The sequence below is a fragment of the Coptis chinensis genome, chromosome 7 (assembly GCF_015680905.1).
Source record: "Coptis chinensis isolate HL-2020 chromosome 7, ASM1568090v1, whole genome shotgun sequence".
Taxonomy (NCBI): domain Eukaryota; kingdom Viridiplantae; phylum Streptophyta; class Magnoliopsida; order Ranunculales; family Ranunculaceae; genus Coptis; species Coptis chinensis.
This window is the reverse complement of record NC_141462.1, coordinates 44,747,951-44,774,359: the sequence shown is the minus strand read 5'-3', so window position 1 is coordinate 44,774,359 and position 26,409 is coordinate 44,747,951. Positions and strand designations below refer to the sequence as shown.

At 37.2% G+C, this 26,409-nt stretch overlaps 1 protein-coding gene and 1 long non-coding RNA gene across 6 annotated transcripts; one reads left to right on the top strand and one right to left on the bottom strand.

Annotated features, from left to right (window-relative positions):
* Positions 1-276: 276 nt before the first annotated feature.
* LOC147487657 (uncharacterized) lies at positions 277-3,809 on the bottom strand. Of its 2 annotated transcripts, XR_015203045.1 has the most exons (4): positions 2,449-3,809; positions 2,120-2,197; positions 796-1,061; positions 277-543 (listed from the first exon to the last, which is right to left on the bottom strand). It is a non-coding gene; the product is annotated as an uncharacterized LOC147487657 (long non-coding RNA). The 2 variants fall into 2 exon arrangements; XR_015203044.1 differs by lacking the exon at positions 2,120-2,197 and having other exon boundaries at positions 2,449-3,583.
* A 2,521-nt stretch (positions 3,810-6,330) lies between these two features.
* NCRK (Protein kinase superfamily protein) lies at positions 6,331-14,480 on the top strand. 4 transcript variants are annotated; one of them, XM_086571837.1, is made up of 11 exons: positions 6,331-6,641; positions 7,473-7,584; positions 7,714-7,814; positions 8,447-8,560; positions 9,255-9,365; positions 10,724-10,996; positions 11,157-11,398; positions 11,537-11,836; positions 12,292-12,528; positions 13,264-13,491; positions 13,841-14,480. In XM_086571837.1, the coding sequence occupies exons 3-11, from the start codon at positions 7,745-7,747 to the stop codon at positions 14,171-14,173; spliced, it is 1,908 nt and encodes a 635-aa protein (XP_086427963.1). In that variant the 5' UTR covers positions 6,331-6,641; positions 7,473-7,584; positions 7,714-7,744; the 3' UTR covers positions 14,174-14,480. The 4 variants fall into 4 exon arrangements, with proteins under 4 accessions (XP_086427963.1, XP_086427961.1, XP_086427960.1 ...); XM_086571835.1 differs by lacking the exon at positions 6,331-6,641 and adding an exon at positions 6,683-6,817; XM_086571834.1 differs by lacking the exon at positions 6,331-6,641 and adding an exon at positions 6,809-6,911.
* Positions 14,481-26,409: the final 11,929 nt, after the last annotated feature.

Sequence of the window (26,409 nt, the reverse complement as noted above, 5' to 3'; positions counted from 1 at the left end):
ATATTGAGCTACAGAGCTGGAAGCCATTAATTTATATTGTACTGCAGGCTTCTCAGCCAAATCATAGCACCCACTGTCACTTGGTGTATCTGGCTTGAGAGAAACCAAAGCTTTTGAAAACAGATTTTGTGTTTTCCAGCAAATAATTTGCAATTGTAAAGCTTTTGGGCGTGGGTGTGTCATGAACCTTATGTTGGAACATTAGGCTTGGTAGTATTTTTGTAAGTTTGTAACTGATTGGAATTCCGGTGATCAGCCTTGAAGGCATTGTCATGCTTATGTATCCTTGAATATAGGTTTATTGATACTAATGTGTTTACAAAACAAAACAAAAAAGAAAAAGAAAACTGCACACCATTCAGTGGATCTAGAGAGAATCAAAACAAAGATATCCTGTGTTTGTAGTGGTCCTTTGGCCAAGAAATGAACAGACCTTGCAAACAAAATAGCTCCCAATCAAACTACATCAACATATGGTAGTACGTACAATTCTAGAAGATTTTTTCTGAGGCTTAGGAGCACCAATGCCTTGAAGATGAATATCTGAAATAAATAAATAAACTAACATCAATTCCACATTTCCGGTAAGCACATTGAGAAGGACAATTGATTCTTATTTATGATGGATTTGGATATTATTGAGTTGCTTTTGAAGCAGGCAAATTCCTGGACCAAGGTAATGAAAGAGCAGGTTCATTACCTTGCATGTGTGTCATCCATTCTAACATTATTACTTTTTAATGAAGTTTGATAATAATGTGATGAGATAAGTAAATTGAGGGTGTTATGACTAACCTGGGACTCTGGATCTCCAACTGATCAAGCCTTTCTTCAAAAGTTTATGAAGAATTTAGAGGTACGCCAAAAGCAGTTACAGGTGGACAGACCATTTTTGCACCCTTAAAATCATACCTCGCCCAAATACTTCTGCACAACCTCTGACCCAACGACACGCCTCGAGAAGGATCTATACCAATCTACTTGTATAGATCATGATACGTCAAAGGTAACTCCACATCTTCATCTATTTCCTACATTTGAATGTCACAGTTGCCAATATCCTGTTCCACCACAAACAGTCAGTGTAAATTACACGTTTTAAATAACCATGAGCAGTATTTCACACGAACACCTCTTATAAGAAGCATAATCACTTCTAGTGTCAGATTTCGAAATCCACAAAGTGAAATTCAAGAATCGAGTATCTTATTTTCAAATGTAAACTTATTAGATAAACGAAACATTCATAAGTAAATAAACATATCGTTCTTTATTCAAAGAGGATAATAATAATAATAAAAGGGTTAATTGTTGAAAGCCTAATTACCAACAAAACAAATCTAAAAACTTATGATTAAACAAAAGGAGGTACTCCCTAGGCAGTTGGGATGAAAAACATTTGAATAATTAATATCCTGTTCCACCACAAATAGCCAAAATGTATTAATAACCATTCATTTTTTGAACACCTCTTATAAGCAGGAAAAAAAAACAATTAAAAAAAGGAGGTACTATTTTTCCAACATTTGAATGTCACAGTTGCCAATATCCTGTTCCACCACAAATAGCCAGTGTAAATTTTTTGTAATTGATTTAATGATATGTATAGACGTTATTAAAAAAAATAGATAGAGATGGTGGAACCATATTCTTAAAATATCTACATTTTTTAATACTTAACTATGTTGTTAGGTTGGATTTGCTTTTGCACATAATTTATCCCCTATTGAAAACTAATTTAATAATTTTTTATACAATTTAGATAACACCTCTTATAAGAAGCATAAAATATATAGTATAATACTTCTAGAAAAAAATCTAAAAACTTATGATTAAACAAAAACATCATTTGTAGTGAAAATATTTAGTTCTCTAGGCAGTATAATGTTAAAATACTTTAATTGTAATGTATTTTAAGAAGGGATTCAGCTTAAGCATTCATGTACTTCTTTGGCTTAACCAAAATAGTCAGATGCAATGACAAAATCAAAAACCCACATGCTACAAAATGACAACCTAAAACCATTATCACTCATGAACCCCCAACCACTTAGAAAGTCCATTTCCACAGTACAAACAATTCTACAGCTACCGATGGAAGAAAGATTAAAAAGTTAACCTTGCATCAAACTTGTGAATACTCTAGAACTGGCAGCTCTGTATTCTAATTACCCTGGCACAGCAAAGACAGAACACCCTAAAGACAAAGACGAAATCCTCACATGTTAGGATGTGGCAAGAGAGCAGTGGCTCGAATTGCCGTAAAGTGGGTTTCAAAACCAACAGCAAAAAGAATTGGAAAAAGCTGACATTTCTATCACTCATTCTCAATAGACTGTCTGGAATGCTTCCTTAAAAAAAAAAAAAAAAACTAACATTTCAACAAACATCAAATAATGAATCAAATAAGAACACAACAATAAGCAATGAAAGAAACAGTCTTCTTACCTTGTTACTTGCTTTCTTCTTCTGCTTATTTTGTAATTTAAAAAGAACAAATTGTTCGATCGATACAGAATGGATGGGTTTGCATTTATCGCACAAAAATCAAAGAACAGAGCACCTAAGTTGTAAATTCTGACTTTGTTTGTTCTTCTTCAAAGAAATCCAGCAAAGAGTAAAACAACAAAAAAAGCTCCACTTAGCTATAGTGCAACAACCTGTTGAACAAAAAAAAAAAAAAAAAAACAGTAGGCGATGAATCCATCGACAATAGAGTTTGGGTAATTTGGGTTTAGCGAGGAAAGGAATAGTGGAGGAGATTTGTGGGTTTCCTGAGAAGAGAAGAATAGTTGATTTTTTTTTCGGGGTTTTTTGAGTTTAGCGAGAAAAGAGATTTGGTTTCTATATTATATTACGATGATTAAAAGCCCAGAAGATAAGAACAGCGTAGAACGACGGCTTCCAGGCTTAAGTAGCTAAGAGAAAACGTGCTGCATTCCGGTTGGATAGTTCAACGGAATCACAGCTCAAAGGTTTAGAAGGCTAAAAAGCCTAAGTGTTCGAAAGTGGTAAGATGGTATGGCGGTGGAAGGCTAGCTCGTTAAAGCCTCTATGTAACGGCGGCTAAAGCCAGGCTTAATAGCTTGGGCAGGCTCCTTTAAAAGGGTTTAGATTTTGACTCCGTTAGTCTGCTCAGTTTCGATTTATCGTTACTAATTCATATACATGCTTGATTCAACTGAATTTATTATCAAGATCAAATCAATGTGGAAGAGAAGTGAATCTAAGTGGTGGGAGCCTCATTATTCATCATGAATTCCTTAATTGGTGCTTGAAGCAAGCTCCACTATGCGCATCTCGAGGAGCTTTCACTCATCCGTGATAGTGTTGAGTTTCACACGGCTCACATAGCGCTAGCTACTCATCAATTGCTGCAATGCAGACTCTTTTCAGATAGAGAACAATTGTTTTGTCACTCATTCGCTTAGAAGTTTGAACAAGAATGCTCATCAACTCTTAAGGTCAGTTCATATAAGGCACTTACTTAAATTACAAGCTCATTGCTTGATTGATTCATAATGTTTGGTAGCATTTTCTATTTTCATTCTTCTTTCTTTATCCAATATATACTAAAAAATTATAGAAGGTTGGTGATCTAGTTTTTTTTAGGGTTTATTCGTGAAAACCCCCCATTTTATGACATGCTTTTGTGTTTACCCCCCAAATTTTGAATCATCACAAAAGTCCCCCCACTCCGTCCTGGCCCCGTTCAGAAATCATCCATATTTGTTCTATTGCCTAAAGTACCCTCAGGAGTAAACACAAACTAAAAGAAATCGGCCCAAGCCCAACTAACTAAACTAAACACCGACCGGGTGTATAAGATCGCACTCGCCCTCATCTTCTTCCTCAACCACCGAACCAGCAAATCCTAAACACAACAAATCCAACTGAACCAAAGAACCCTCGGTCGAAGAACGCCTCAATCGCAATTTCTCGTTTGTTTGGCAAGAGCAATCATCACAAGTGGAACAACATACAAATGAGTCACCTTTGATCATTTTAGAACCGCCACTTTCCATGAGATTGTGCCATCTACCAAGGCTATTGCTACTGATCAAGTTTCCACATATATGACAAAGAAGAAGGTAGAATATCCGTCATGTTAAATGCAAGACTCTTTTATTGTATTTCAATGTCGCTATAACCGAATAAGCCGCTTTCTTCTTATTCTTTACATTGCGGTGGAGAGGTGCAATACTTCCATGAACATGCATTCAACTTTGACTACAAATTACTAATTTGAACCAAATTCCCCAGTTGTAGATTTTTCAACACCCTTGGCAATGACCAACTTTTGCATTTGGAGTGGAGTCTACTTTACGAGACCAAGTTTGGTAGTTTAACAAAATACAATCTTTGGTATTAGTGTGAAAAGTGCGGTCTGATGCTTCCAATTACTCGTAAGTTTCTCTGTTCCCGGTTGATTTATATGCCATCCCTAGTAATGTTTAAGTTCCCGGTAAATGAATAAAGCGAAAAAACAAATTACTTTTCGACACCCGGTTTCTCTCATTTCCGGGTCGACAAAGGAGATACCTTGAAAGGTTCATATGTGCATTATCCGGTCTTCCTAAGAGGAGTCTTTGGAGTTATAGAGATTGCTAGAAGGTTCTCCACCAATGAGAACACTATCTATCAATTTGGAGGATCGTATGCAATTGATGATCCGACGATGGTGAAGGCAAGGCTTAACAAAGAACGGAAGCTTGGGGCCCTCTGCGATGAACTCAAACCCAAGTCGACCCGACAATTTCTAGTGAGATAGACACGAAGGCCTTGGATAAGAATCCCGTGTTTTGGGGTTGGCTCTTGCTATGAAGCCTTGAGTGGTTACTTCCTTAGCTTCAGGGATGATATAACTTTTGAGAATACGCTGTCTTTTTTTTTATGTATGTATACACCAGAGTCCAGTTCTAAAATGATCAAAGGTGACTCATGTGTATGTTGTTCCACTTGTGATGATTGCTCTTGCCAAACAAACGAGAAATTGCGATTGAAGCGTTCTTCGACCCGAGGTTGCTGGTTCAGTTGGATTTGTTGTGTTTAGGATTTGTTGGTTCGGTAGTTGAGGAAGAAGATGAGGGCGAGTGCGATCCTATACACCCGGTCGTTTAGTTTAGTTAGTTGGGCTTGGGCCGATTTCTTTTAGTTTGTGTTTACTCCTGAGGGTACTTTAGGCAATAGGACAAATATGGATGATTTCTGAACGGGGCCAGGACGGAGTGGGGGGACTTTTGTGATGATTCAAAATTTGGGGGGTAAACACAAAAGCATGTCATAAAATGGAGGGTTTTCACGAATAAACCTTTTTTTTTTTTTAGATTGGATATCTATATATAGATATAAGAGTATCTCAAGGTGGTAGTATCACCTCTAAAATTCTTCAAATTTGCTTCCAAAATTCGGAATTTTTTGGAATTCTAACTCTAGGAGGAAGCGTAAGCATATTTGGTCGCATCACCTGTCCAGCCGCATTCTTGTTCGCAAATTTAGTATTTCGGATGCGGATGCAAAATGACAGTGGTAATGTCGCGCACCATTGCAAATGTCGCCACAATTTTTATTTATTTATTTTTTTTTTTTTTTTTTGACCAGCACCACGCGCTAGTAGTACTTTCGCACGCTATTGCTAATGTCGTGCGAGTTTTTTTTTTTTTTTTTTACTTTTTCAATTTAGTGCGATAGTGGAAATGTCGCGTGAGTTTTTTTTTCAACTTAGGGGGTGACGGCGGTAATGTCGCGCGACAGTATCAATGTCGCGCAAGGTACTCCTATTCCAAATTTTCAAATGATATTTGCGACCACTTAAATTTAATCAAAATTTTGCGTCCAATTTCTCCAAATTTCGCCTTCAAATTCGAAGAAAATACTACCACCACATTAAGATGTTCTAACATATATTAGTAACTAATAAATCCCGGCCGTGAACTCTTATTAAACAGAATCCTAACCAAAAATCCAACTCTTAGTTGCTGCTGTTTGATGCTTCACGTTACAATCAGTGCCGACACGTCAACTTCAATGTTTTCAAGATTTTCTTTGTCAATTTTTTTCGTGCCAAGGACCAAGGTACCGTGCATAATTTTATATAAGTCAACATGTCAAGGGAGAAGATTCCGTGGTACTGTACATACAGTCCTTAACTATAGTAAGGAACTCTTTGCTTAACACCTGGCATTAAATACTACCCCACCCCCATCATCTTATCTAGATCAACGTGACATTGTGACGTTACACAAGTGGTGTAACAAGGACTAATTGTACATTTTTTTCATATTCCATTGTTGACAAAATATGGTTCTGTCTTGTTGTAACAGCCGACACAACACTGGGTTAGGTGGAGCCGGTGAAACTTAAACTAAAAAATACCACTCTCCTAAAATGTCACACATTAAAATACAAAAATAGTAAAGTCTTTGAAGCCAAGTCTTCTAACCGTTAGTCCCAAACGCATATTTGAAATTTTGAAATCTTTTTGGCTCAATCTTTTTACAGAATATCTTCTTACACATTTATTCTCTACTAGTAAAACGCATTATTTATTATTGTAAAAGAAATAATGCCCGTTTTGTTTATGTTAGCTCTAGTTGGGGAGTCTTAATCGGGTGCGTTGCAAAAGAGTTGCTTTCAGTGAGGTGAGAGGTCATGAGTAATGTAGATTACTTTGTCTTATCTTTTTTATTCCTTGTCTAATTATTTAAGTTAGATGTCTTTGAATGTCTTAAAACTAATCAGTCTACATTTGACTTATTTGCTGTCACATTTATCATCAGCATTTCAGCAAGACAGCAACTATCACTTATGATTCTAAGTATAATTTACTTGATTCTCTATGCAAGATTATTTTGTGTTTTACAACTTGCATTTTCAGTTATAGTCTAATTAGTGCTCAACTCAATGTTTCGGTAGCTCCCTGTTCATTGCATTAAGTAGAACTAAATCTTTTCTTTGAATCATTTAGGAAAAATGTATCTGATCAATGCATAGAAATGTAGCTTTTGGTGTATGGTTTGTCATTCTTGAATTCTCGGATTTCTGGTGAATAAATTGGAAATCCATGCAATTAGTTGGCCAAACATGTTTTATTTCTTTGTAATTAGTTGGCCAGATATGACTCTAAACTCTGCCCCATTTTTTTCCATGTTAAAACCCATTTTATGTAGTTTCTGTATTTCAATTTTGAGTTTTTCGCGAACTCTGGTCTCGTGCTTGTGTATGCATTAATGTGTTTAAGATAACCCGTTAGTACCACAATTACAGAAAAGAACAACCCAATAACAAGCTTTTAACTCTCTAGTTATTATGAGTACAAGACCTTTTGTCGGTTTGGTATATACTCAGTTTCTCACTTTTAGTTTTGAATAGCTTTGTGCATAAACCGACAATTTTCTGAGTAGAACTTTTGCTCTTAGAGTTGCGACATACTTTCCAATATTTTTTGGAGTGATAATCTTGATTGTTAATAGGTGCAGGTTGGAGTGATTGCATATTAGCGGAGGCGAGGATTCTATTATTCATGACAGTGGTATTAGATTACTCCGCGACCTATTGCTGATAAACTGAATCTAGATCATGAAGGTGGTAATTACAGTCTAGTTAGTTGAAAACAGTAGTAATAAAGTAGCTCTAGGCTCTAGCAGTGAGATGCAGTTCAGTACATATCAACAGAGACTATTCCATAAATTAACTGCTGGTCCTCTGTAACAGGCTTTGTTTGGTTCAACGTTTGTCTGAAAGAATGAAGATTCAAGTGGGTGCCACTTTTACCCTAATCATCTGCGTATTCTTGATTCAATATGCTTCATGTGGTTAGTATGCTTGAAACTTCTCTGGTTGTTTAGGCAAGGGGAACATATAATATATCAACCTGATGTGACTACAAGGATAACTTTTGTCCTTCGAAATTTTTGTAGAAGTTGACGATATTCTTGAAAATGTATTTATAAGTAATAACAATAGCAAACATCTAGGAAGAAATTTATGCATAGTTGGATATTTTGTCTCAACCAATCAGAAGTGATATGTTTGGCAATAGAACTCTTCTATGAATTTAATGATTGTGTGTAGCTCTCCATGATGTTGGTTGTAATGTCCCACCTATGTCCATGACTATTAATTTTGTTGCACATAATTGAGAGGACTCACGAAAATTTCCAATTTTCCAAATTATCAGAAGCTAGATCTGTATACAAGATTTAGTAGAGAATCATTCTCCATTCGGCGAACTAAAGTTTTGGAAGGCGTTCTTACTGTTGTTGTTGTTTCACTGTGAGCTTTCCAATAAAAGCTTGTCTGTACCAGATCGATCAAAACTATGGTCATTGTTCTTGTTGTTTATTCAAGATTAATTTTGTACGAAAAGTTTATCTGCATTGCCAAATTCATCTAGAAAACTTTTCAACAGTAACTTAGAGAAAGTAATCTAACTTCTTGGTGACAGTTCCTCAAGGGTCTTCTATAAATAAATGGACATGTTCATGTGCTTCTGCTCATCAAGGAAACCAGACCAATGCTGTTGGAGCTAATTGTAGATCATCCTGTGATTGCAGTCCTGGTATTATACTTGCCTTTGTGGATACTTAGTAAAGTTTTCCAAGAATAAGAATAACAATAAATCTCATTTACTGGACTCTGTGTCGTTTACTGTGAATCATCTATTTTTGGAATATAATGATATAAACAATTTGAACATACATATTCCAATTTTTCCTTTCTAGAAGAAAAATACTGCAGACATTTTGACATTTAAACTTCTCATAAATATAGAGAATCTTTTCATTAGGATCTTTTGATTATTCCAGTAGCTTTGTAATTATCGTCTGACTTAGCACATTTTAGCAAATAATAGTTCTTCACTGTTTCTGCAGTTTAGCTTTATGGATATGGAGAGTGTAAAATATTCAGACTAGACTAGGCAATACAATTCTTATATTTGATTCAGCATTTCTACATTGTGTATGTTCTCATTCCCATAGATTGTCTCTCATTCATAGTTTTTGGTTTTCCGTAAGACATCAAAATTTCAGGGGCTTTTTTCTAGTTTTTTGTTTTCGTATGGCTTACCAATATTTGGTTTTGGCCACATCTTCAATCCTTGACTTCTGCAAACTGTTATATTGGCGTAGACTTGTATCTGTGACTTGGACTTCTCCTAAATTCTTACTTACATCTCACTAACAGCTTTAACTGTTCCATTTTCTGGAATTATAACTTAAATAAAGAAATAATTTAAAATCTGGTAATTGCAGGAGAAGATAATGGAGATATTTGGACATGTATATGTGGTGCTAAAGGAGTCAACGAAGGACCAGGCAGCATCCAGGATACCAGCTGTTTCGCATCCTGCAATTGCACATCAGGTAAAAATATCTTAATGAATGTTGGTTCTTGATGATTCCAAGTAGTTTAACTGTATATTGACAATAACACTGCAAATGAACATATGCTGAAGCTGGTTTGCAAACATCCATGATTGAGAAACAATATGCACACATAGTGGAGATATAATCTCCATTTGCACAGGGATATATTTCTTGTTGCTATTCAGTTTCTTTTTATGGTACCTTTTAGATTCTAAAACTGTTTATGTCCAGGGATCTAGTCAAGTTTTATAAGTCAGTACATTTGGAAGTGACTTCAATGAAACTTCCACGTAAAAGTAGTGATCATGTGAAACTTCTGGAGAAAACTTTTGCTGAAGGCACACGAAGTGCAAACCATGCAAGACATGAGCAACGATCATAATCTGACTAATACGTGAAAACTTCCTGAGAGCAATACATTGTAGATTGGAGTCTCACAAGCATCATATCATATAGACATTTCCCAAATTTTATATTCATTATAGGTTTTATTTGCAGTGTCAAAGGCACGGTGATTCCTAGTCCTTGTTATTATAACACAATATTGTACACTCAGGACTCATGTCTTGGTTATTCTGATGATGAACCTTTTAAAATCTAAAGCTTGAATCTCAAATGTGGAAATGGCTAAGTCTCTGTAAGCTTTGTTTTTTCTGTTTAGAATGGAAATAAAATGGTAGAGAAGTTGCATGCTTGTGAGCCTCTTTAGGCACATATATGTAGAGAATGTTTTTTTTTTCTTTTTTTTTCTTTCAGGCTTGTTTTATTACTTCCTCTAGTTTCAAGAATATTTTTCCAGAGCTACCATTATCAATAACTCATACTGGGTAAGAGACTTTGATTGATATTGTTTTCCTAAGCTTTGCTAGATTTGAGAAATGCTATAGCTGTAGAGTTCAGCTGTTTAAAATTCTAATGAGGCATTGCAAGATTTAAATGCTTTGATGGTGTATAGGCTCTCCATATGTTTTTGTTTTTTCATTATGTGTTGAAATGGATTTAGTTGCATTAATTGCAGCTTGTACAAATTCATGTGGAAATGTGTCTGCGGTTAATTTAAGAAAAATGTTGACCATGGAGGTCTTCTCACCATTGAAATCAGTTCAGTCCTGAAAAACTTGCCCTTATCACAAGGGTATTGCAAACTTGAGTATCTCATGGGTGTGCATTTTATGGAAAAAAATAACTCCAGAATTTATATTGCTAAATGATTGTAGAGTTGATTTTGATGAAAAGTAAAATCTTACATGTATTATTTGTTTGTATAGTTTCAGGATTTCAATATCTTTTCTATTTGTTTCTGTAGTAATTAATTGCAAGGCTAACGGTTTCCAACCTGAATGAATCTTATACAGGACCTTTTGGTGAACCAAAAGCTTCAAAGAAGCATGTTTCCAATAAATATATCGTGTTTATTCTGTTACTAAGTGTCGTACTCACCAGTCTTGCCTTTCTTGCTTCTCTGGGATGCTACATCTACCGCAGGGACAAATGTCCTGTGCAGCCACCAATTTTTTCATCGGACAAATATACAGGCTGCAACAGCGCAACCAACCTTATAAGTCACGGGTCTGCTTCAGTGCCAGAATTTGGTGTGAAAATTAATTCTCATATTAACCCGCTAACAGGTAAACAAGTTTCTTCCAATACTATGCATATATTGCATTTGCAATAAAACAGTTTAGACTCTAGGATAATTAAGCTTGTATTTGTACAAATTCAAGCTACTCACTCACCAATATGCTTTGGAATAAAACAAAGGTCAAATCTAGATATCCCTTTCTGCAGGGTGTATGAAAAGGGCGTCTTTCATGTTTAGAAGCAAAAGAGGAACTATACCTGGAACAATTGTCCAATTTACATACTTTGAATTGGAGCTAGCTACCAATAAGTTTTCGAGCTCTAATATGATTGGGCTTGGGGGAAGCAGCCATGTTTTCCGTGGGCGGCTGAAAGATGGTACAACTGTTGCTATTAAGCGACTAAAACCTCTGGAAGGGCCAGAAGCGGACTCTATCTTTTTTACCGAGGTGGTACTTCTTACCAAATTTCCATTTATTAGCTATCTGATAGTTGTTATTATTCAGCCTTATTGGTTGAGGGTCAGAAACAGAATATTCCACTCTATGTGCAGGCCTCTAACTTTGCTATTTTCCCTTGTATCACAGATTGAACTGATATCAAGGCTTCACCACTGTCACGTGGTGCGTTTGCTTGGCTACTGTTCAGAATCCCAAGGAAAACTTGCTGAGAGGCTATTGGTTTTTGAATACATGCCCTATGGAAATCTGAGAGACTGTCTGGATATAGCTCCAGGGATGAAACCAATGGATTGGGGGACTCGTGTTAGTATTGCACTCGGAGCTGCAAGAGGGTTGGAATACCTGCATGAAGCAGCTGCTCCAAGAATTCTGCATAGAGATGTCAAGTCAACCAATATTCTTCTAGATGATCAGTGGAGAGCTAAAGTAAGGATCTGGAAAGCTTCAGAAATTTGCATTTTTCAAATATGAAATAAAATATTGGCAAGTCTGTGTAGATCTGGTTGTTGTATTCAAGTGGTATTGATTGACAGTTTGGATGTCCAGTTCGACATCCAGACTGTTCATTATAATCAGAACATCCGTTCATCATTTATTTAAATATCAATAGAGGATGAAACCAAAAGATCGCAATTTTGCAGTTTATGAAACTTAAAGATGTTTACGTTATGAAAAATAAAACTTGAAGATGCCCAACACAATCTTTTATTGGAGTTCACTTTCGAATACCTTAGTTTAAAACATTACAACGTCAGGCAGATCGAAGTATGAACTGCACACTCAGGATATAGGAATATTGCACTATAACGAATATGCTTTGTTATTAAATTGCATGGCATAATAAACATAGTAGATTTTTTATGTTTCATTCTTGTGTGCAGATAACCGATCTTGGCATGGCCAAGCACTTAAGGACTGATGACCTTCCTAGCTGTTCCAATTCTCCAGCAAGAATGCAAGGGACTTTTGGATATTTTGCACCAGAATATGCGATTGTCGGTAGGGCTTCTCTTAAGTCAGATATATTCAGTTTTGGGGTGGTTCTTCTAGAGTTGATCAGCGGTAGGCTGCCCATCTACAGATCTCCTAAACAAGGAGAAGAAAGCCTTGTCATATGGGTAATGTAAATTTAGCTCTTATCATTATTGTTTTCTTTTATTCTGTGTTTTTTTTGTTTTGTTTTTCTCATATTCGCAAATCTACCCAATTCAAGTTTTCTCCTAACAAAGAGTGTTCATATCGGTCCCAAGAATATGCCTTTAGTCGGACTCCTCTTAGTTGGAAATATTATGAACCAGCTTGCTTCATCCTTGTTAGAAATAACCAAGTAATGGACCATCCAAAAGAATGTCGCCTGGTTGATGATTATTCTAATCCCAGCAATTGGTGGGTTGCTGGGTAAATGACTGTTCAAATAGCTATAGTATGATGGTCAAAGCCAAATCAAGTGGTGCTTTATTGTTATGCTAGTCTGTATTTGTATGATGACCTGTTTACGGCATAACTTGGAGATCAATCAGGTCAGATCAGCACACATGCCCATGTTGAATAGCTATTCTGAAGGTTTGCCTACTCACCTGGGATTATATTGAACCCATATTGCATTTGTTTTACTCTGTATACGTGTCATCTTGGTCGAATATTGTTCTAAATCTTTTACCAATACTCTAAAGAGGGTATTGTCAGTTAAAGACACGAGTTTTTATGTGAGCATAGATGCATGAAGTCAAAGGGAACTAGTTTTCCATTTTTTTTGGTCAAACATGAGTACTTCAATTGTATGATCATTCGTTTCAAATGATAAAACTGAGAACTTATTGAGTTTTCTTTGCGGTTATTTTTCGTTTTTGTAGGCCACTCCTCGTTTACAGGACAGCAAGCGTGTAATTTCTGAATTGCCTGATCCCCTTCTTAAAGGCATTTTCCCAGATGAAGAAATGCAGATAATGGCATATTTAGCAAAGGAGTGTCTTCTTTGGGATCCTGATTCTCGACCAACCATGAGCGAGGTTGTTCAAGTCCTTTCTACAATCGCACCAGAGAACTATAGAAGGCGGAATTTCCCATGGAATTTTTATCAGGTACAACCCCCACCCAACACACAGACACACAAAAGAAATAGAGAAAAAAATTACACACACGCAACACATACATACTTGTCAGATGGTTTTTAACATGTTAATTTCTACTTGAACATCAATAGTGGCCTAAATCCACCATCATGAAAGAACAAAAAGTCTGTTATCATGGTTCTCGAGCCAAACCCGGTCGCTCGACCAACTGCCACTTTGTCTTGGTGGACTTGTAGAGAGCTACAAATATAACTTATTGGCTTTATGCCAATATCTGACTGTTCACTTCTTTTGGTTTGCTTTCCATTTTTGACACTAGAAACTCACTGAAGCCTTAATGCTTGTGCATATCATGCAGAGGTCATCCGCTTATAGCATGAAAAGTGCAACTGACATAGATAGGTATGGGGATGAGGGAAATGGTCCAATTGATGCAGAGGATCTAAGACGAACAACGTCTAGAGGATGGTCTGCTCGACGTTCACTGCCGATAACAGTAGATCACAGTCTATGTCTTGAAGATGGAATGAGAGAGGGGGATACTGTCTTATCTGCTGAATATATAGAAAGGCTGATCCTCTTAACTTCAAAAACTAGGAGTTGGCGCGCTTCTATGGATGAAACAGTGGATATAATTGAACCCCGCTTTGAATCTTTCTTCCAAGCAAATGTTGATTCCCTCGGAGTGTAATAATCCGTTAGAGAGGGAGAGGGGGCTCCGCAAACGGGGATTACCAAAAAGAGGAAAAGATGAAAAGAACTTTTAAACAAGAAATGGAAAATTATTCTGGGCAAGTAACTTCTAGTGCTTTGTCTCACTGGGCATGCATAGAGCGTAGAACCGTAGAATCAACTTCTTCTGATAGAATTGCAAGTGTTCTTAGCTTGGTCTTTCCCACTTTGTTCACTTTGTGTTTTATTATGTACATAGAATCTTATAGAAAGAAAAATGAAAACGTTAAATGCCATTTTCAGAAAGCTAAGTTTGTTTGTGTGTCTGCGTGTGTGTAGAAAGGTCTATGCACTTGATTCTCCACGACGGCTGCGCAAAATCATTCTCCGGGGTTTCTGTCTGAGTTGCAATTATATATATATATTTTTGAATCAGTTAGAGGTTAGGCGGACCTCAACCTACATTAAATCAAAATCTGTTGTATACAACACCATTCGCATCATCTGCTAGGATTACATGTAATTGCTCTGGAAAGGGCCCTATACTATAGTTGATATCTTTATCACTCATGTTAACCTGACTTGGCCATGAAGTCAGCTGCTCAATTCGTTTCTCTGAATATGTGGCTTGTCTCCACCTTTTTTTGAATCAGTTAGAGGTTAGGCGGACCTCAACCTACATTAAATCAAAATCTGTTGTATACAACACCATTCGCATCATCTGCTAGGATTACAAGTAATTGCTCTGAAAAGGGCCCTATACTATAGTTGATATCTTTATCACTCATGTTAACAAGACTTGGTCATGAAGTCAGCTGCTCAATTCATTTCTCTGAATATGTGGCTTGTCTCCACCTTTTCAAACTTTGACATCTTCCTTTTGATTGCTTCTAACATGTTCATACATAACCAAGGAGTAGGTTCTATGCTATTAATTATATTGACCGCCCTCTTTGAGTCTGAGTTGATCTCAATTTGGCGAATATTGATCATCTCTGCTGCCTTCAGCCCTTCCAGAATTCCCGAAAGCTCCTGGAACATAATTGATTTGCATTTTGAGCTTCCATTGTAGGTTAATAGGACTGTTCCATCCTTGTCTCTGATTACTCCATACCCTGCTCCTTGTGATTGCACAGTACCATCAGGGTTAAGCATTGTAGTTTTTGGTTTTTGCCACTTGCACTGGATCACAGTATACTAAGTCCACCTTGGTTGTATCCCCATGCAGCTCACCATTCTTCTGGTGCCTTCTAAGTCATTTGCATTCTTCAGCACTTGTTGCAAATAGAGTTTCATCTTCTTCAAGATGTCATATGCTACTTGTGCTACTGTGTGATTTTTCCTTCTGAATCTACGACTATTTCTTTCATTCCAGATGCTGTAGATAGTTGCACAAGCCACCACTCTTATGATCTCAGCTTCTGTTGAACTCCTTCTAGTCTTCCTCAAGATGTAGTACCATTCCTGGTTGGAGTCCAGCACCATAGGATTCATACCAAGGTTTCTTTTAACTTCAGCCCAGATTTCCTTGTTATATGAGCAGTTAAAAAATAAATGATGAGAGTTCTCCCTCTCCTACATACACAAACAACATTGTGACTGATGAAGTATGTTCTTTTTTTATAAGTTTATCCTGAGTTGACAGGCTTCCACTAAACAATTGCCATGCTATAAAGGAGTGTTTTGGGACTACTAATTTCCCCCATACCAGTCTATACCATTTTACTTTTTCTCTAATCTTTTTGAGGCACATGTAAGCAGACTTAGTAGAATATTCTCCTGTTGGGGTTTCAGTCCACACAATGAAGTCTTGTTGTAACATGTCTTGTATTTATGTGCTCAGAATTGCATGTTTAAGCTCTCCATCAGGCAAATTGTGTACTATGCTATTCCATTACTTGTTAGTGATGAGCTATGACACTGTAGCATCTTCTTGGAATTGCAACTCTCTTAGCTTCTTCATTCTCTAGTAATGGTTGTTTCAAGCAACAAGGATGGTGCCATAAACTAGTGTGCTCTCCATTAACAATCACATACTTGATGAATTGAGCAGCTTCTTTTCTATGTTTGAGAATTGACCTCCATACCCAAGAGCAATCAGCAGGGATTTTCATTGTCCAAAACTCTTGATCTCTTAGCTGATATTCCCACATCCATTTGACCCACAATGTTTCTTCTTTGCATGCAATCTTATAGATTAGTCCACAATAGGCTGCAACATTCCATACCTTTGGGTCTACTATGCTAAGTCCACCTTCACCTTGCTGAGTCTTATAGTGCCATGACTAGCTTTATGTACTTTCTCTCCAGAGATGGACCAGCCCACAAAAATTTATTAGTGATCTTTGATACCTTATCCAAGACCCCCATAGGCAAAATGAAAGTCTTTGCCCAGTAATTATGAAAAGAAGATAAAACTGAGTGAATTAGTTACAATCTTCCTGCCAGAGTCAGGAAAGTGTTCTTCCAATTTGAAATCTTTGTGGTTACCATTTCAACTAGAGGTAAGCAATATTTAACCCTACTCTAGATGCAGTCAAAGGCAGCCCTAGATACTTGATAGGTAAGGTCCACACCCAGAATACTAGCCAGGGAGGTGCTTGAATGATGACTGATGCTACCAATGAGAAGAGTTATTTTCCTTACATTGAGTTTCATCCCAGTGATAGATGAGAATGAATGCAATACCTCCTTAACTTCATGTATAGAGGTTGTTGCTCCTTTGCAAAAGAGCATTACATCATCTGCAAAACATAGATGCACTATGCTTACTCTCTTGCATTTTGAGTGGTACTGTATAGCTTTCTTCTTCACTGCTTGCTTCAAAAGTCTTCCAAGAATCTCCATGATAAGTACAAAGAGGTAGGAGAGAGTGGATCTCCTTGCCTTAGCCCTTTTCCACCCTTAAAGTAACCTTGGGGTATCTCATTAACCAGTATAGAGAAACTAGGTGTAGTGTAACACATCCTCATCCATTCTACAAAAACTCTTGGAAATCGAAATCTTAGTAGAATTTTTTCCAAAACTTCCCAATCAACAGAATCATAAGCTTTATGGATATCTATCTTTATAGAGCACCTAGCAGTTCCATGTACTCTATTGTACCCCCTTAACAGTTCATGAGCAAGTAACAAATTGTTCTGAATTGAGCTTCTAGAGACAAAAGCAGACTGATTCTCATCAGAGAGCATTGGCATAACAGGTTTCATTATATTACTTATGACTTTAGATATGCATTTATAGACCACATTGCAGCACGCGATTGGTCTAAATTCATCTACTCTGGATGGTTTATTCTTCTTTGGGATCATGTATAAAAAAGTAGAGTTGATTCCTCCTTGAATCACCTTATTGGTGAAAACTGACCTAATAGCTCTTGTAAACTCCTCCCCCACTATAGACCATGTTTTCTTGAAAAAGAAGGCATTAAACCCATCTGGCCCAGGTGATTTGTTATCTTGCATTGAGAATAAGGCTTCTTGGATTTCTACTTCTGTTACTTGCTCAATCAGCTTCTCTGCAGTATCTCTATCAGTAACATTTCTCACTTTTAGTTCTTCCAGCTTCTGAGCTTCACATTGTGCATCAGAAGTGCCACCCAGTAGTGACTGGTAGTAGTCTACTAATGCTTGTGACATTTCTTTTTGGCCTTGGAACCTATTGCCCTGGGTATCCACCAGTGCCCAGATGTAGTTCCTATTTTTCTTCTCTTTAATGGCATTATGGAAATATGTATTGCATCTATCTCCTAGTATCATCACATCACACTCTAGTCTCTGCTTAAAGTCCTCTTGCTCCATCTCCAATAATAAGCTTAACTTTGTTCTTGCCTCTCTTTCTTTGTTACACAGGAAGCTGTCAATGGGATTGGCTTGTAGCATTCTTTGAATTGCCTTTAAGTCATCTCTTGCAGATTCCACCCTCTTTTGTAGGTGTGATAAATGAATTCGAGCCCAACTTTTCAGCTTTGTTTTCACAAGTTTCAATTTTTGCATGAGTACATAAAGTTCATTACCATACACTTCTGTCTCCCAACACAGTTGCATTGTGTCCAAAAATCTGGGTGTAGAGCCCAATAATTGCAAAATCTAAAGGGGTAGTACCCTTTCTCCTTCTCATACATCCATACCACCATAGGGGAGTGGTCTGATACACCTTGAGTATGAAACTCCACCACAGAGTTTGAGAACTCTGTTCTCCAGTGGGAATTGATCAGAGCTCTATCAGTTTTTGACCCCTACTATAATTAGCAAAATTAGTCCAAGTAAAGATACTACCAGTTGACTTAAGGTCATCTAACCTTGCTTGTGTTATGAGTCTGGCAAAAGGGGTAGTTTCCCTTCGATGTACTGGCTCACCACCTATCCTTTCATGTGAATATAAAACATTATTGAAGTCCCCTATAAGCATCCATGGACTAGAAATGGAAGAGTTCATAATAAGCAAATCATCCCACAATTTTAGTCTCTTTCTCTTACTATTACTTGCATAAACTACAGTTAAAACAAACTTTGCATCATTGTGCAACAATGTAACCTTACAGTGGATGTATTGTGCACTTTCTTGCAACTTCTGCACATTAACTTTCCTATCATCCCATACTATCCAAATTCTGCCGCTAACATCACTTGAGTAATTATGTATCCATTGCCAAGATGGCCAGCATGCTCTTAAAATAGCATCACTTCTGCCTTACTTTTGTTTCAATCAAGCCTTGTAAGCAAACTTTATTCTTGTCACTGAATTGCTTTACTTCCTTAGCCTTCGAGACTTGGTTAATGCCCCTAACATTCCAAACACTTAAAATCACTTCCATGTATTTGGTGATTTCTTTTTACTCCCCTTGGACCAGCTTCTGTCCTTACCTTTCTTTTTAGTAACTTGCGAGGTCACCTCATCTGTTCCTCTTCTCTGAGCTCTGGTTTTTGCCTTTCCTGGTCTTGCTGAACTCTCAGAACTTGAAGTAGTTGTCCCTGCTGTACTAGTCACCCTATTTTGCATTGTGCTTGATCTTAACATCTCTTCTACTTCATGATCAGAAAATAAATCGTCTTCCTTCTCTGAAATATCATCTTTTAATTCTTCATTGCTGTCAACTAGTGCTGCAAATTGGTTTCTCTCTGCAAGACACTGCCTGTCCCTTCCTTCTGTTCTCCTGCCATTGTTGTTTGAGACCACATTTATGTTTTCAGTGTTTTGGCTTCTGAGATTGTTTAATACCTCAGTTTGCTCACCCTGTTGCCCTTCATTGGTTGATGCACCTTGTCTTGGAGATAAAAACCTCGTGTCGGTTTCGTGGGCTACTGCCATAATGCCTCTTTGGTCATGTGTCCTAGCTTCTGGAGTTACATTTTGCACTCTCAAGCTATTAGTAGCTACTTTCTCTGGTGCTGTATAAGTAATCATAGCTTGACCCCTTGCTAATGATGCCATAGCATTCCTATTTCCTTCAGGACTAGCATCAGCAGCTGCTGGTTTTGGTTCTGTTGTATGTGCTATTGCATCTTGCTGTGCACTTGCAATATTTGTTTCTCTTACTTCTCATTCTCTATTAGGGTACTTTTGTTCCTTGTGTCCTAGTTTGTTACATAGTTTACAAATGGCTGGCAGCCACATGTATTCAACTGTCACCTCTGCAACTAGTCCTCTTCCCATTTTGAGCATGATCATATCAGGGTACTTGGTCCCTATGGGTATTTCAACGCATATCTTGGCATAATCCAACCTTAGATTCTTCTGGCTAGTGTCATCCCAGCAGTGCGGCTTTCCTAGCCTACTCCCTATAAAATTCATGCCTCTTCTTGACCAGAATTGCTTTGGAACATTCCATAGTTTGACCCAGATGGGAATGGTAGTCATATTCTTTCTTTGCATCTCCAGATCCTCTGTCCATTGTCTAACCATGAAAACCCTACCAACAATAAATAAAGGTCCTTTTTCTAGTACCATCTGCCTATCTTCATCATCATAAAACTTGAAATAGAACAGTTCACAATCAGTTGTTATGTCATAATAAGCTTTAGTTTTCCATGATTTCTCCAGCACTCTTTTTAACTACAGGGAAAGGTAGTCGCTTGTCCACAAAGAACCCAACAATGTGTTCTATCCAAATGTCACAGCTTTCCTCAATAATATCTTCTGGTACATCTACAATTTTCTTGATCCCATCTCGAGTGTTAATTTTTCTAATTGTAGTTCTCAAGAAGAAGTAATGTATGTAACAGAGGTTCAACAAAAAAGGATTCATCATTCATATACACAGCCAAATAGTTGCCTACTAGATATCAAATAACCACTCAAATTATTCTAAAACAATTAATGAGAATGTTTGTTCCTCCACAGATTAAATGGTAACACAAGGTATTGCATAACAAAACGAAGAGTAATTGTGTAGGTAGGTAACTGATTTCTCAGTCTAAAAAGACACAAAAGACACAGTCGTTATACTTGTACAACCAGAACTTTGATAAGGCAAAAATTGCCAGTGACTATGGGGCCAGTGAACGAGTTAAAAACTTAATATATCAGTGGAGTACAAGTTTCACTGTTCGTAAGCAAAATCTTGGGGCTAGGTAGCAAAGTTGTAACGCTTAGTAGACAAGATACTGAAAAAATAACCAAGTTGAAACTATATTTTCTACATTTGAAAGTTTCCACGATCTACATTGTATCTCCTTGTATGATGACATTCTTCCATTATTGTTTCTATGATTTACTAATATGGAACATTAGGATGCTGAATGTTCAGAAGGAAAAGAAAGAGAGTTGTCGGAAGGCAAAAGACAAGAAAATTCATGTAATATAGGTGTAACTAGAGGAGGAACCTCTATAAAACAATCATTAGAAGCCGGAGTCATGAGTACTGCAAATATCTCATTAGGATTTCCAAGAAGCACGTGATAAACATTCATATCAACAACATTACAGAGAGGCATAGACTTGTACTTGCCAATAGAGAAAGTGAGACGACAGTGGTCCTCAACATGTTGTGTACATGTGCACTCATCTTGTATCCAAAACATCATAAATATGAGTACTGCAAATATAATTCCCAAGAAGCATATGACAAATATTACAAATATCTCATTAGGATTCCCAAGAAGCACATGACAAACATTGCAAATATCTTATTAGGATTCCCAAGAAGCACATGACAAACATTCATATCAACAACATTACAAAGAGGCAGAGACTTGTACTTGTATTTTACTATGCCATTGGTTTTAGTGATGGAAGGAAACGGTTCAGTGAGAAACGCTTGTTGAGGAACATTGGTTCTCCTTTCGGTGGTGCACATATCTTTTAAAAACTTGGCATGGTTTGGCAATTGTTTGAGTGCATCGAGAAAGGGTAGGTTGATAATCAAATTTTTGAAAGTTTATTGAATTTCATCAATATTTTCATCAGGTTTGTTCTTTGCCAAACGCACTGGAAATGGTGCTTTTGGTCAAAATTGTGAATACAGATCAACTTTCTCTTTTCCCAGCTTTGTGGATGGTGACTTTGTAGGATCTAGCTCTTCAGGCGTAGGGTCATTGTCAGAAGTAGGTACAGTTTCATTCTCAGCTTTAGTTGGTTGAATGTCTGGCATACGTATTTGATTGTCTACGGTAGGTTCTGCCAGATTGAAGAGTGGTGATTGCATTTACCTCACCCTGGTTTGGATTACTTGTACTTGGTGTATTGTTGATTTCAAAGGCAAAGTTGGTAGGCTTAGGGTTTGGAATCGTTTGTCCAGGAAACACGCCTTTCTGACTTTTATCTTGTACTACAGCTGAAGAGATTGTTGATTCATGTAAGACAGGAAAGTCTCACTCATCTTATCAACTGAAGATTGCACAGATGGTGCGACAGGAACTAGCTAACGGTAAGGGTGGAATTTGAGCCGAGGGCTCGGAGCTCGGCTTGGGCTTGGCTCGTTTAAGCTCGGCTCGAGCTCGCTCGTTTACTATATGAGCCGAGCTCAAGCTCAAATAAAAGCTCGTGTAACAAATGAGCTTGATGAAGCTCGGCTCGTTTAGTTCAAATAACATATTTATAGTGTAAAATAACCGAGGGCTCGGAGCTCGGCTTAGGCTTGGCTCGTTTAAGCTCGGCTTGAGCTCACTCGTTTAACTATATGAGCCGAGCTCGAGCTCAATTTAAAGCTCGTGTAATTAGCGAGCCGAGCTTGAGCATGGTAAAGCTCGGCTTGTTTAGCTCGAATTCCACCTTTAGCTAACGGTGATTGTTGATGGGTTGAGGTTGATAGGCATAATTTGGATTTACAGGAGCAAGGTTTGGTAGCTTGGATTTGAAGTGCTCAGAAACTGATTGTGCCCTTGTTGGAATTCTTGAATATTCCTTTGATGGTATGAATTGTAGTTGATGGATGGCCGGACATGCAGATTGTTGAAACCTGGAGGAGCTATATGTTATGCATTTGGTCGCCAAATGAAGTTTGGATGTTGTCTCCATGGTGTGTTAGGTATGTTGAAAGCACATGCTTCTTTATGTGGTTGGGAATTAGAATATCAAGGAACAACAAGAATCAAAATGTTTAGGACTCAGGCAAAGAAGACATTGGGTAGTGTTGATGTTCATTACCTATTTCGGCTTTTAATCATTCACCTGAACAGAAAGAGCATCTACCTTCTTGGTCAGGGACTCAATCAGAGTTTTTAATTATGGATCATGTTTTACCTCAAACATAGATGTAACTTTGGAAGGAGTGTCTTGAGATGATCTGGAAGAATCATTGTTCCCCAATGAGTGCCTCGCGAAGCTTGTTTCTCAAGAAAAGTGTATGCTTCAGTAGCTCCTTTGTCCATGAAACAACCATCGTTCATGATATCAAGCGTTTCTTTTTGATGATCGAAAAAACTATTAAAGAATGAACGGATGAGGACAATAGTGTCAAGTTGATGATGGGGACTTTCTAGAAGAAGATCAGTGAATCTACCCCATGCTTCCTTAAAGGATTCATGAGGATGCTGGTGAAAGAATTAAATTTTCTGAAACATCTCAGTAGTTTTCTTTTGAGTGTAAAATTTGATCATGAACAATTGCATGAGTTTTGCCCATGTGTCGAGAGATTGTGGCATTTGACCTACGAGCCAAACCAAAGCTTTATCAGCTAAGGTGAAAGGAAACAACCTTAGCAAGACTTGTTCATTGGAAACAGTCGGATGGTGGAAGGTGTTTGCTATTTGTTGGATCTGATGAAGGTGATTGTATGGTTTCTCATAGTCTAAACCATGATAAATGGGTAACAATCCGAAATCGTTGGGCGGGATTCAAAAATCACCCACAATGCCCTGGAGTTTGATGCAGGAAGAAGGTCCTTCCTGCAAAGCAGTATAGAAGTCCGGAAGGGGCTTCTGTGCTGGAGGAATTTATTCATCCATAACTACAGGAGTTAATGGAAATAGAGGCGTTTGATGAGGTTGGTTTACGGAGGAAGAGCTTTTTTGAGGTGATAACTTACGCAATTGCCTATCGTATTTTCTTCGACGATAAGTATGTTCAAATTTCTTATTATGACCAGACTATAATCTCATGCAAGCACAAAATTTAGGATGAGGTACACAATGAATGTTTTTTTTACATGAATTTTAGCATTGATGTAGCATTTGAGTTGAACAACGTAATCCTAAGCTTCTACGAATGGTAGCAGCTAAGGGAGGATTATATAGGCATATCCTGTGCCAGGTCACATGAGAGATTTGAGGGAGGTTTTCCGTGCAAACATGTTCCTTAGTTAGAGAACCTCAATCTTTCAAGTTTCCTAGACATTGTATGAATATGTTTTTTATTTTTTTTGTTAGTTTTTTAATTTTTAATTTTTTAGGTACTATTCACATATTATACAAACAATGATGGAACAACATACAATATATTTCACAATTTATGCCTTTACAAAAACACGTATCATGTAAACAAGCTATAAGCAACAGTGAGAGCATACATAGTAACACCATGTACAATTTCCCAACATGCATAACAATTCAAAATCTAAGCATGTTATATAAAAATATTTACTAAGCATGTGTCTTATTACTAAATAATAGACAATACTAATTGACGCTTGTGTTGTATAAGAATTTGATTTCGTCAATACTTATTGAGATTGCAAATGTCATATAAAGAGCAGCTTCACTCTGAAGGGCATAGAAACAACTTACCCAACTCAGATTTTAACCCTCATTGGAATGTTCTCCAATTTCAATCTTGACAAAATCAAATCATTATATTCTAAACATGCAAACAAATAGTAATATAGAAAACAAGCTATTATAACAATATGAGATGCTAAACAGGATATAGCATGCGAATGAATATACTCCTCTTACTGAGGCTTCAAGAATTGTTAGAATTTGGAACCTGTTTGCATCCATCAATGAAACACAATTTTCCTATTGCGATATAGAGGAATAGTGGTCTTTTGTACACAATAAAATGAGCAACAAATGAGATACTCTAAACAGTGCAAAAAATCACCAAATTTTCACTGGAGTGTCCTGACATAGAAAATATGTTTTGTAAAAAATTTAGACTAATTGGAATTTTGGAGACCCTCTTTATCAGCTCCCTTCAGGGTTGATAAGCCTCTGGGCAATGTAAGCCTTCGGGCTAGGGTCCTTATATGTAACCGGTGTGGGTCTGCCTTAACCCTTTATGTGATGCATTTTGGAGGGCAGGGGTACAAGTGAAGAAGGAGGCTCCCATCAATTTTCTCACTGATCCGAATGAGGGAAGATCAACACTTCGTCCTGCGGATGTATTGATCTACAATTGGTCTGAGGGGAGGCATGCATGTATTGATGTAACTGGAGCCTCTCTGTTGGTAGGGATTGGTAATGGAGTCTTTGAGGTGGGTGACGCAGCTAATAGAGCAGCAGCAGGAAAGATTGAGAAACACTAGGAGGCTTGTAGGGCTAACCAGCATTGTTTCATTCCATTCAGTTTCGACACTTTTGGTTTCTTGGAACAATAGTCTGTTGAGCTCCTTAAGAGATTGCAGAAAATTATGGACTGCAACATAATGACAGCTGGTTCTAACGAGTTTGTATTTAGGAGGATAGGATTTGCCATTCAGAAAGGACTTGCGGCACAGCTTGTTACACGCTTGTCCTAATTATTTGTAAAACTCGTTATCATTATCAATAAAATTTCCACTTCTTAAAAAAAGAAAAAAAAAACTATTGTTCGAGACACTTGTGTTTTTTAAAAACTGTGGTAACATGTTGGAAACAATCAACTGGTTAGGTGGTCAAAACAGGTCCAAAATTCACAAATTTTGAACGGGGAGCTCTTGACACATCCAAGATCTTCCAGTAAAAAAAATTAGCTTTATTGAATCTTTTTAAGTTGCTCTACTCAGCTGGTTTCTCATAAGCTTGTGTCTTAAAAACTGAAACAGGTCACAGGAAAAAGATGGTGTTAGTTGACTTGGTAAAACAACTAAGAAAAATAAGAAAACATTTCAGTAAATCATTGAAACTTTACAGATTGTCTCTGCAAAATTTCAGAATTTTATGAAATTTCTAAATATATATACAAGACAGTTATTTCCAGTCAAACCAACACAAAACAAAATTGAAAGAAATTGAAAAAGGTGGAAGGTTGAGGGAGGGGGGATTCCCCAACGAGTTTTCCCAACAGCTTGTAGGTGCTCCAGTAGCTTCTAGATCGACAATGGCGCCATTTAATAAATGCAAATTTGAGTTTGTATGATGAGACTCAAAACAGACACAAACGTACACTTACGTTAACACCTTACTCTCAAAACACGTTGGAGTTGAAATTTGAGTAAAGATTCATTCCCATACCTAGACCTTGGGCACACGTTCAAGTTATTGGACTACAAACTAGAGAATCTTAGTGAGAAAAGGATTTTTGTTTGAGGATGTTTAAACTACTTTACTAAGTTTACTTGATTTGCAAGTTAACTACAATATTTAATTTTTCTAAAATACTTAATGAATGAGAGAGAGAATAGATCGAGGAGAGAGAAATCCACCATTATGATTTGGCAATTTCATTAATTAAGTTGTATCAATTGCAAGTTTTCATCTTTTAGTTGATTTATAGACAAATCAACTCCAAGAATTCAACTTATTGATCCCTAATAATTACCTAGGATAATGAAGCCTAAGTGAGGATTAACTCCATGCCTAAGTGAGGATTAACTTCATTAAAAGGAGGGGGGGGGGGGGATTTAGCCTAAGATGTTTCCTAAAATTTATAAATCAAATAGATAAACACAGAAGTAGA